This window comes from Dufourea novaeangliae, unplaced genomic scaffold, assembly GCF_001272555.1.
Source record: "Dufourea novaeangliae isolate 0120121106 unplaced genomic scaffold, ASM127255v1 scaffold64, whole genome shotgun sequence".
Lineage (NCBI taxonomy): Eukaryota > Metazoa > Arthropoda > Insecta > Hymenoptera > Halictidae > Dufourea > Dufourea novaeangliae.
The window spans coordinates 2,983,044-2,995,042 of NW_015373954.1; the positions used below are offsets into that span (position 1 = coordinate 2,983,044).

At 39.0% G+C, this 11,999-nt stretch overlaps 1 protein-coding gene across 1 annotated transcript; it reads left to right on the plus strand.

Annotated features, from left to right (window-relative positions):
* Window positions 1-3,028: 3,028 nt before the first annotated feature.
* LOC107186229 (facilitated trehalose transporter Tret1-like) lies at window positions 3,029-8,764 on the plus strand. The gene is made up of 6 exons (XM_015574051.1): window positions 3,029-3,101; window positions 4,274-4,524; window positions 4,771-4,970; window positions 5,357-5,555; window positions 5,804-6,092; window positions 8,358-8,764. The coding sequence occupies exons 1-6, from the start codon at window positions 3,029-3,031 to the stop codon at window positions 8,762-8,764; spliced, it is 1,419 nt and encodes a 472-aa protein (XP_015429537.1).
* Window positions 8,765-11,999: the final 3,235 nt, after the last annotated feature.

The window sequence follows — 11,999 nt, forward strand, 5'->3', positions numbered from 1 at the left end:
GTTAAAATTCATAATGTCACACGAATGGGTCTCTATGATCGAATTTAAGAGCGTTTCTATAATAAAAATGATTTTAGAGCTTTCCTTTTTCCCCCTTCTCGTCGATACGAACTGAAAAGAACGGAGATTGACGTAATTTGAAAATTATTCAATTTTGGCGAGTAAATATACCAATTTCAACGAATCAAAGTCATTCTTAAAATATTCCCCCCTTATTCTACGATCCCACCCCCCTATACATTCGTATACAGGGTGTCGCAAAAAATATATTACACGTAATCTAAATGGTACTAAGTGGTCAGTATCCTGCAGGTATTGTTTTTTTTTTTTCGAAGTTTTTAAGGTCATTTTCACCTTCATTTTCGGGGGGGGGGGTTAAGGTCATTTGAAGGTCATGATACATATCTGAATTTATTTTTTCATGACACACGCGATACAATAGAGAAAAAAATGATTATTTGAAAGAAACACATCGCAAAATTGCAACTCTATAGAATTAAATGTGTGTGTTAAAAAATTTTGTAAAAACAATATTTACGAAACCCACGGGATTCGCGCGCCGAAATGTCCCATCGGCAAGTTTTCCTCGTGAAACCCATTGTTCCGTCGAGGCAATAGCATAATTACTGACGGATCACGAGCGAATCGGCAATCGGCGAGTTTATAATTGTCCCTGAAACGAGGCAAAACGTAACTGGGACAGCCAGTAATAAACGTTCACCACGCGGACGCGCGTTTCGTGGATTGCCCCAGAGCAGCGGCGTAACAGTTTTGCGAGCGACTACATACATGTCGATGACAGCTGTCCGTCCCAACTGCATCGTTACAACGTAGAATCTCGCCGCGCGATAAGGAATTCCCGTTGACAGAGATACCCCCCGATTTGGTTCGCTGACAAATCACGCGGTCGACGAACACAACTCGGTCGACGCCCATTGTTTCGACTCGTTCTCAACCGTAATCGACTTAATTCGATCACGGTAGAACCTTCAATTGTAAGTGCTGACAGGGAGGCAGAAGTGTTCGGATAATAGAACGACAATATTTTCTTGTTTAACTTAATGTTTTAAGCATGACAATATAAATGAACACAACAAGGACACGTTGTATGAAACTTCATGGGTCCCATATCCATTTAGCCATAGAATACTATGACCTTCAGTTGACCTTGAATTGAACTTGTATTGAACTTGGATTAACCTTGAATTGACCTCAAACCTCAGGTTCCATTGGTAGCGTTAACGTACGCACCGTCTTAATAATTACTTTCTATACTAACTTTCTGTACTAAAATTTATGTTGATCGAACCTAAATTTCCTAAGTCATTCCAAGGTCATAATGATACTAGGTCGTTGCTCGTCTTGATGCCAGCAGACTATCCGTACAGACGTGTGTTGTGTGGCGAGGGGAGCAGACATCGAACATCTTCGGTGTTCCCACTAAAACCTGGACAATTTCTTTTCATGCAAAATTCATTATTTTACGTATGTGTAATACTTTGTGAAATAAAGTTTTTTTTTTTTAAACTTTCTGCAATTAATCATTTGCAGTAACTCTGTACAATAATGGTCATCGTCGTATCCAAGTAACCGCAGATTAGACAACCGTGAATTAAATATCCTCACTAAAAATCCCAGTAAGCCGTAGGAGTGTTTGGAATGGTTTCGGAACGGATACGTTCCAAACGGCAGATCGTCGCAAATGGCAAGGAAACGAATCGTCGTCCGTGCTATCGCAATTAGAATTGATACCTTTAGAGGATGACCCGTGCTCTACCAGACTATAACTGGCCATCCTGCCGCTTGGTGTAATCCTTCTGGATCCTGCGGACCAATTGAGGGAACACACTGGGCCCTGATGGGTTCTGGTTAAGAGCACAGCGTTGATAAATGGAGTATAATCAAGGGTTTGCATTTAGTGTCGCGTGGTCCCACTTAATTGCTTGTAAACTATAGACCGTACACCGAAACTGCCCGGGCACAGTATATAGTCCACCAGGTAATCCAATTACTCGGCGATCTGATGGTCCTTGTTGCGTGAACGAAGAAACGAGCGCAGTGATTTGCTGACAACGTTTCAATATGTTCGTCATTCGATACTTACGTGGGATGGCTATGATTAAACGTAACACTGAATTAGGTAAGTGAATTTCAGCTCGAGTTAGATAAGGCTTGATCTTCACTAGTGGTTGCGTGTGTATGTGTGAACAGAATTTAAAGGATAACTCGGTTACCTTTTTACAGTAGCTTTGAAGAAGCAAATGTTCAATATAACAAAATGTAATATAGTTTAATTACAAAGTGGAGTTTCACGTTGAAATAAATTTTAATGAACCTCGTGTATACACGCGGCCGTGATCAATGCCGAAATTAACGAATTTTCCGAGTGTGTACGCGTCAAGGTAATTGTAATGTAATTTTCGTACAATTTTCGCGAGCACTGACTACCACCAATCTCTTCGAAAACCACGTTATTTTTTAACACACATTTTGTATACTATCAAAGCAGTATTAAACAAGCAAAAAGTACGGAAAACGTTACGAAAGGGGCCACGAAATTATTCACAAAACTGTGTACCCCCTATCTGTATTGCAATTATACGAAAAATAACAATTGCACATCATTGTTCACGAAATACTATTTTATAAAAAAGACTTCGTGTAATTATAAACGTGGAACAATGCGTTGGATAGCAGTTAACCGTGTTCCCGAATGTGAAGAAATGAAAGACGAACAAATATAGTTAATTTCAATGGATTCCAAATGGAACTTTTGTCATTGAGTGTACACCCCCGTATAATCACCGATCAATGTCGTTTTGTTTTGCAGAACAACTGGCGACTACGATCGACTTTACGAGATCCGAAAACTCGATATTGCTGTATCGAACTCGGGCCTGGTTCAGTTTCAGCTCGATTCCATCAGGTCAACTGATTTCTCAGCGTCGGGGGCCCGAAAATTTTTCGAAAATATCGTGTTTCGTCGTCTTAGGAAACGATGACCTCGAGATCCATGACCCCGAGATCGATGCCCTCGAGATCGATCAGTGAGAACACCGTCCGAATCCGAAGACAGGAGCAATACATCGCAGCTGTCATAGGTAAGTTAACCTTCCTTCGTTATTCCTCATCTACCTTCAAGGAGTTTCGTTAAAAATTGTATTGAGGTTATGATTACTGATGTTTTGGATACTGACACTGATTGTATAGTTACTCAAACGTTTGCATTAAAAATTTTATGTTACACTTTATACGACAATATGCATCGAGACCACAACACCACAGTCAATTAAGTTCCCTGCAAACTTTCATTCTGTTAATACACTTAAATATTAAATCATTCACGGTAACAGAACATTTATTATTTCGTTATTCTTCATAGGTTCACTATGATATCTAAATATGTATTAACATACATTTTGATATACCTTATTCTTCTGATAATCGTCATTACGATCCTCTGCCTTATATACATTCACTTAGACATAGCGACGAACACTCCACCAATACGATTCTAAATGAAACGAAACAATCATTCTATTAACCCTTTAACACCAAGACCTTTTAATCGTATTGTAATTAGCAATCATTATTTCTATTCAACTGATTCTTGGAATATAATAGAAAAGAGTACGTGGTCAAAATACAACACTCGTCCATGTTCGCTGCCAGAATCCCCAGAACTTGTTCCACTTGCGTCAAGTACAGCAAACAGCAAACAAACTCGAACCGAAAAACGTCGCTTTCAAAAGCACAAAGAGAGACAAAAGCAAAATTTCTTCGATTAAAAAGAAAACTCCCATTTCCTTTTGTTAAAACGAAACACACACTCATTCCTCTATCCGAACCCCAAACATTTCTCAAAACCATTACGAAACTCAAATTCCTCGAATTTGTTTCACCAATGTCGAAAAAAAAACACACAAAACAGCTCCAACTCGAAACATTCACCATTTAAAAGCACAAAAAGAGATACAAAAGAAAATTTTTCTTAAGAAAAAAAAAACTTCGACAACGTTTGTCGCCTCTTGTTCGCAATTTTCTCAGAAAGCAAATTTCTCCTCTGTGAACGGGAAACACGACAGCCCACGGGGGTGCGCGTTCGAGGGTAAATTAACCAGCGTGAACCCGGCAATTAGGGGGTCTGACGTGGTACGACGACATCAAGGATCAAAGAAGAGACCAGGTCCAGAATGGACTGGACACAGGGCCGAGGGGCAGGCAAAAGTGATAGCTGACTCCGGTGTACCGTCTTTTGTTCGTGAATTTCCAGCGTCCCTGGGTGGTTTCACCGTCGGCGTCTCACTCGGCTGGAATTCCACGGCCGGCGAGGTGTTCCGAAATTACCTGGACGCCAGCTCGCTCGAGATCGGACTTATCGGCGGTTTATTGAACGCCGGAGCTTGCGTCGGAGCGATTCTGACGCCGTTCTTCTTCGGGCGATTCAGTCGGACCCCGAAAATGCCCGCCTTTGGAGCGGTTCTCGCTGTTGGCTGGTGTCTCATCGTATTCGCTAACGACAAAGTACGAGATCCCTGACCTTTCCTTCCATGGTTCTCGAGTTATGGCAGTACAGTGAATTGTCGATGAGTATTCGAAGGCTCCTCGGCTCTGAGTGTTCAGGCGTCATACCCTCCAATAAGCCCTTGACTGGTCCCACAGAGAATCCCCTCAGTGGTGGGGATGACGTCTGAACACTCAGTGCCGAGGAGCCTTGGAACTTTCTTCTTTTTTAATTAACTTCTCCGTTTGTTTTTGTGCGACTTTCAGATTTTGTTGATGATCGGTCGAGTGATCTGTGGGCTCCCGGCTGGCGTGTTCTGCGTTCTAATGCCAATCTATATAGCCGAGATCGCGGACGAGAAGATCCGTGGACGTCTCCTGTCGTTTTTCCAAATTTTCATCAACCTGGGCGTTATGTACGTGTTCGTCGCGGCATACATGGAGGAGAAACACAGCACCGTGTCGACGTAAGGCGTAATATCAAAAATTCCATGAGAAGGTCGATATCGATCGTACGTCAGAGTTTCTCCTGAAACTCGACGAAAACAGATTACTGGCCTGAGTGTGCGTGTATGTGGGTCGATTTACAGTCGTTCACGAGCGTAGACTTCGTTTCAATGAGTCCTTACCAAGTGGAATTGTTCGATTCCAACTTGACTGCGGTTCGTCCTTTGCCGTTCGGAAAATGAAATTGGCCGATTTGTCACCGGAAGTTCAATTTGCTTGACGTTTATGTTCACAATTGAAGCTACGTTGAACAATCTGTCACGTCGGATTATTTAATGAATCTTTTTGTTTTCATATAACGATATCGGTTCAGCTTGAAATATTTCTGATTTTCTTTCCCGTTAAGGTACAGCTTGGCTTGCGGAATGCCGTGTGTTCTATTAATCATGTCGACGAGACTTAGCAACAGTCCCTACTACTATTTGTCGAGGAACGATGAGATCAATGCAATAGTATCCTTGAAATGGTTTCACGGTATCGATTACGATGCCCAACGCAAAATCAACGAGATTAAACGGCTAATTCTCATGGTTCAACCGAAAAAGGTAAACTCCCCTTCTTAAAGGGTTAACATAAAATCAGTCTCCCCTACGTTATCCATTTGTATTCTGTGTTTTCGTTATTTCCAAATTTCTCGAAAGCACAAATAATTCTTAATCCTACTTGAATAAAATTCCACGTGAGTAAGCCAGCTAATTGATTGAATGTCTTGTTGCAGAATGATAAAAATAACAAATTCTGTCTTCTGAATCGCGATTCTCTCGTTCAATTTTCTTATTTTCGACGATTTCAGCTGATTCCGACGATGATAAAGAATCGTCGGGTGCTGCGCTCGTTCGCGACCTGCCTGGGCGTAGTACTCAGTCAGCACCTGAGCGGCGCCAATATGATGATCTTCTACGCTCTGACCCTCTTCAACACCATCGGTTCCGGTGAGCTGACCGGAAGCGAGCAGACGTTGCTAGTCGGGGCCGTTCAAATATTGGCGTCCCTCCTCGCCGCGTTACTCGTCGACGTGCTCGGACGTCGTATTCTCCTCGCCTTGTCCACCTCCCTCATGGGATTGTTCCTGATATTGTTAGGTAAACAACCATTTCGTACATACGCCACACGAGTAAACCCGATTTTCCTTCCGCGACTGCGCTGATAATCATCGACAGGAAATTGATCTGGACCTGGCCGAATTAATCTTTAGGTTTACCAAGAAGTGATCCGCTATTATTTCTGTTTAATAAATTGGCGGTGCCAGTGAAAATTTAACAGTAAACTTACCGAAATTTTCGAAAAGGTGGGAATTAGAACGATTAAACTGGTCATGATTGCTTTAGTGGTAAAATATTTATCTTTCTGAAGAATGAGGGCAAATATCACTTCTGATTTCCCTGAAATTATTGTATTGAATGTGGAAAAATATAGTGGGTTACTTATTGATCATTTAACAACGATCCATGTGAATAATGTATAGAGCTCTGGTTATTACTACAGATCAAATATATAGCGCAATGAAATTTTTCAAGAAAAAGCAAATCCAATTATCGAGAATTCTTTTAACAAAATAAGATATTCCATTTTCTTTTAGTTTTGAAAAAGTATTCTCCATTTTTCAGCTTCCTTACTTTTTCAAGGAACAATAGGAATTGCTGTCGTAAATAATAATGATTGATGGCAATTATCGCACAATTTGACGTTGTTTTGTAATGTACTTTATACGGAACCAATTAATTTTCCCCACGAATATTACGGTCTGTTATAATTTCTATACGTTTTCCGTTAATTGCTGTGATATAGGAGCAATTATTTAGTCAATTTACCCGTCGAAATTAATGGGTCTTCACGGAAGTTATATAAATTCGATGTGTCCGTCATTTACGACTGTGATTATTTAATTATACAAATTAATTACGTACTGTGAGTCTGCAAAAGATAATAAAACAATTGTTTTCTTTCGTTCAAAATTGCATTCCAAAGGATCTGTTGAAGGTTTTATACTGGTTTCGAGACACCCTGTATATGTCGGTGGTCGTGTAGAATCCATGGAACGTCGCGATATAAACGCTCTTTTTGTTTATTTTCGTCTGACAAAATTTTCAAGGTGAAAGTCGACTCCGTTTATTGGATACATCTCCTAATCCAGGCGTAAGTCGTACCTGGCTTCGATCCAGCTTAAAATACGAGCTCTTCCGCAATACTTCCGGCGCATGCTACATAACACACATCAGAACGTCAAAATAGACCGTAGATCAATCGGTAATACAGACGCTTGTTGGAAACACTTAAACGACAAATAAATTTCAGCTTCAAGGATAAATTAACGATTGGTTAACTTTCCCCTGGCTTGTTAGTTCTACCACGTTAAATTGAACGGATAATTTTAATACATTCAGAGTAAACGCCCGAGCATAGAAGTTATTCGAAGTATAATAATAAGATATAATATCTGCAATATTCTGGTAATTTTTGTATCTTGAAAGTACCATGAGAAAGCTAATTTTATGTGGAATAGTCTGTAGTATTTACAATTACTAAAGTTATTTGTAACAGAGTATTTGAAATCTTTTTATTCGCGGATACCTCATCTATATGAGAAAATTCATATTCGGAAGTAATTTTGATAATTCAAAAACAAAATACTTTTCTTTGACAAATAGATTAACGTGCAATCAATTCAGAACTACTTTCAATCGATTGAATAAATTTATTACTCAAATAATCGCCTTCTGATAATTTCATGCAAATGATACCCACGTCTGATTTAAATACAGTATATAAAGCCAATTGTATTAATATTTGAAACTTCATTGTATCACTAATTCAAATTCATTATAATAGAATCTCTTTCATAATTTCAGATCCCACATCTACCGCCATTATATCGATAATTTGTTATTAAATTGATCCACTAAACCTAACAACAAGTTTCTGATTTTACCATTTCACTATTAGACGATCTTCCATTCTTCCAACATTCTACCACCAAGCTAACCAAAAAACATCGCTTATAAAAACATATTTGTCTCCCTAATTACCTCGAATAATCCACGTTCTACAATACCTTGAACCAAAAACTATTAAGTCCCAATAAAAAAAAATGACGAAAGACATGTTACATAGTTCAAAGGCCTTTCCATTTCTTCCTCCTAAAGGGAAAACGACAGTACCAAACTTCCTCTTCCCGATGTAGACTAAAAACTTTCGATTCGTCTGCTCTTTTTTTTTCTCTCAGCTGTTCAAGAATCCCTGGTAAAATTTCGTTTTCCAGAACAATCACGTCACACCGTAGGCAAGTTGCAACGAACCAATGAAATTTTCCAAAATAATATTCAATCGATCGTCTCACGTTGTTCCAGGTTGGTTCTTCGGTCTACGTGACAAAGACCCGGAATACGACGACATCTACTTCTGGATGCCGCCTGCCTGGATCATCCTCTTCTTCGCCGCCTTCAACCTCGGCCTGGGTCCAATCTCCTGGTCCGTTTTGGGCGATACACTTCCGGTCGAGGTGAAAGTTCCAGTCGCTTCCGTAGTGGTCAGCCTCGGTTGGCTGGTGTCGCTGCTGTCCGCGCTGACTTTCGACGAAATGATCATCAGCCTGGGCGCCACGAAGGCAATGTGGCTCTGCGCCGGTATATGCTGGCTTTCCACGTTGTTCTGTGCCATCGTGGTCAAAGACACCACTGGGAAGAGCCTGACTGAAGTCCAGGAGGAATTCTTCGACACAGAGCCCAACAGAACAGATGTACAACAGGAGACGTGATAACCGTTATAGGAATCTGACGATAATTGGGCTTTCCCATCGGTTCTTCGAGAGCTACTAGATTGTAACCAGTGCAGACCTATTTCAATGGGGCTATCCTTATTCCATCGATTGCCCTCGAAACTGTCTTCAGAGTCCCTTTATTCGTGGGCCTTCTCGATATTTTCGATGAGGGTCGGTCTTGCGGATCTTTTGGACCCTCATCAGGAAGCTGCAGATATTTCTGGGAATACGCGGTCCTGTGATCTTCTTTACGAACTACAGAACTAGATGAACACGTTTCGTTTTGTTTATTGTGTTAGGAATGAAAAGGAAATTGTATTCTATTGTTATACTCTATGTTGCTTGAAATGATTAGAAGATCATGTAATAGTATTGTAACCTATAGTTCCTAAGGAAATTTTGTATGGAGATGAAACATGTCTGTTAGTATTGCAAGGAAAACCTTTTTGGAAAACCGATTTTGTTTTGTTTCCTTTCGCTTAGTGTAGAGGTATAGAATGTTCATGGTCTTTGAAGTTCAATCTGAAATTCGATTATTTAGATTCTTTTTCATTAGAAAATGAAAGACGCTTCTATTTTTTTTATCGACTTTGTTAAGTAAATTGATTATTAAAATCGGTTGTATTAGGTATAAGCTATATGATTTAGCGAATTTCAGCGATTTCAGCTTTATCAGCCACCCCCATTCGGACGTCTATAATTAATAATAAAGTATGCATGCGTTTATGAACGCGATATGCTGAATAATATTAATTACTAGTTATTCACGACTTGTACAATACACTTATATCACAAAGTCCATTGTGTATTCTCGTGTACAGTATCGATTAAAAGTTAAGTACGCTTAGGTATAATTGCTTCACCACTTTCGATCGAATATAAAATCGATGCAAACCATGTAATCATTCTTAATAAATATGTTGACGTCCAATTTAATCGATACGTATTTTAAAACAATTCTGTGTACAGTTATTGAATAAATCTATTTTTGACACAAGGTTTATTCCATTTGTTGTCTTCCTTTAGTTATTATATCTAACAACAACAAAAAACGCAACGAACTTTCCATTCAACCCAATATTTTAAGTTTTCGCGTTTTTAATTGCGCGTACGTGATATCGCATGTTCCCGTCAGTTTTGGAAATGATCGAGGCCCCGAAGCCATGAATACGAAATGGACAAGATCAGTCCAATGAGCTGAAATATGGCGGCCCATCTCGGTCGGTAGTCGTTGAAATGCACGATGCATACGTGAGTTCATGCAAATACCGAATCGCGTCATCGAACAATATTTAGCTTAACGATCACGATTAATATGCCCGACTTCGCGTTCCGCCGAGGCCGTTTACCCTTTAATGCTGTTCATTAAGATGATTGAGGCAGTTTTTTTTTGTTGCGTACTAATGATTTGTTTGTATTAAAAACAAAAACGCTATTTCCTCAACAACCCAATACTTTACGATCAATAGTAGTGAGACCAATTGTTCACTCGAGATATTGTAAATTATACACCATTAAATGCTACAATCTTTAGGCAAAGAAAGAAGGAATAGAAAATCTGTTAGAAGATACAATTGGATACAAATGAGAAGTAAACTCACTTTCCCCGGTTAATAGGTTCAATTTTGGTCCATGGAGGAAGTTGATCGACTGAATGAATTTTCTAGATGCAAGAATCATTCTTGCAATTATCGTACCCTCCATTTACAGTATGCTAAATTACAAATCGATTTGCAATTTTTTTAACAACCGAATGTAGAAGAGAATAGTGGGTGAAACAAGCATGGCAGATTTAACTCGGTAACACTGTTCAATTTTGGATCAAACCGAGTGTATTTTCGTTGTCGTCGTTACATTCCACGGCGTAAATATAAATGGGGGGGTTCTTAATAAAATCGTTCCTCGACTCGGCCGATCGCCTTCGTTGTGTTATTTTTGTCAAAAGGTTGCACGAGAACCGCGCGATGCATCTGTTCGCGATATATCAAGCACGCGAACAAAATACGTCTGCGAATCTCGTTGACGTTCACTGGCAACCGGCCAACGAATCCACGCGTTGCATTTAATATCGAGGGAGAATTATCACGGTATTCTAAGAATTAAATATTGTTTAAGTCCGGTAAAATATCCCAACGATTGTGTTTAGTCGAGCCATAAACTTCGCGGTTTTTTTTTCCAAATTTATATAGGATCGACGACGTATTTTAGAATTATTATTAACCTATTATATACGCTTTTAGTCACCGTTAATTTTAACAATTATTAAGTCATAAATAGACTGTGAATGTGTATGTATTTATAGTTACGTTCGACAGTACATAATACAATAAACTGGCACCCTTGACAGATTAAACAGAGTCATTGCTTTGTTTTATTTTATTCATAAAGGAAATTAGTTTCTATTCACTTGTAATTTTCAAATATTAACCCAAAAACCTGAACTTATATGAACATTTATATTCCAGCAGTGAAGCCTTTTAGCTTTTCATTTCAAAGTCATATCGAGCCTAGACATTTTACAATTATTATTAATGTATTAGACGTTTCCCATCACCATTAATTTTAGTAATTATAACTGTGAATATTATATAGCAGATTTTCGATACTCAGGATATAATTTATGTATAACTCAACCGAATAGACTGAATTTTGTCACAAACTGTACTTCGTTTTCCGCCTTCATATCGTTGAGATATTAATGAATTTTCGTGTTCAACGCTTTCCACAACGATACCAATCAATTGTTTGCAATTCCCTCTACTGGAGTGCCTTTTATTAATTTCCAGTGCTTGTTTAGGGGCAACTTCAATTCTCACAATTACGTGTCCGTCAATATTTACATTTCTCAGTCCATTCACGCTTATTACAACGAAATTATTCTCATTTCACAACCATACCTGTGAAACAGAGATTTCATCATTGCATTCAATATCATAACTACAAATTTTCAAACAGTGGCATTATTTAAAACTTCTACGACTTCTTGTGATTTTAATAAACTAATGAGAAATCCATACGTACGATATAATAATCGTCCATCCGGTATCGATATACTGTAAATTCAAACAATTCTGTAATCTCATCTAGAATCCTCGTTCAAAACTCTTCCGCGATAAACATCGAAGTTTTTCACCCTTTCCAATGAATAACTCCAACGTGGTCGTGTATTATTGCAATTACAGAACAAATAACGTTACTATAATCGCGATCGCACGGCTGGCAGGGCTGTTCG

Bases quoted from the DNA above. Each gene is read 5' to 3' on its own strand.
- LOC107186229 (XM_015574051.1), top strand. From the start codon at position 3,029: ATGCCCTCGAGATCGATCAGTGAGAACACCGTCCGAATCCGAAGACAG. The intron at 3,102-4,273 runs GTAAGTTAACCT...GTGAATTTCCAG, and splicing joins ATACATCGCAGCTGTCATAG to CGTCCCTGGGTGGTTTCACC. The intron at 6,093-8,357 runs GTAAACAACCAT...ACGTTGTTCCAG, and splicing joins ATTGTTCCTGATATTGTTAG to GTTGGTTCTTCGGTCTACGT.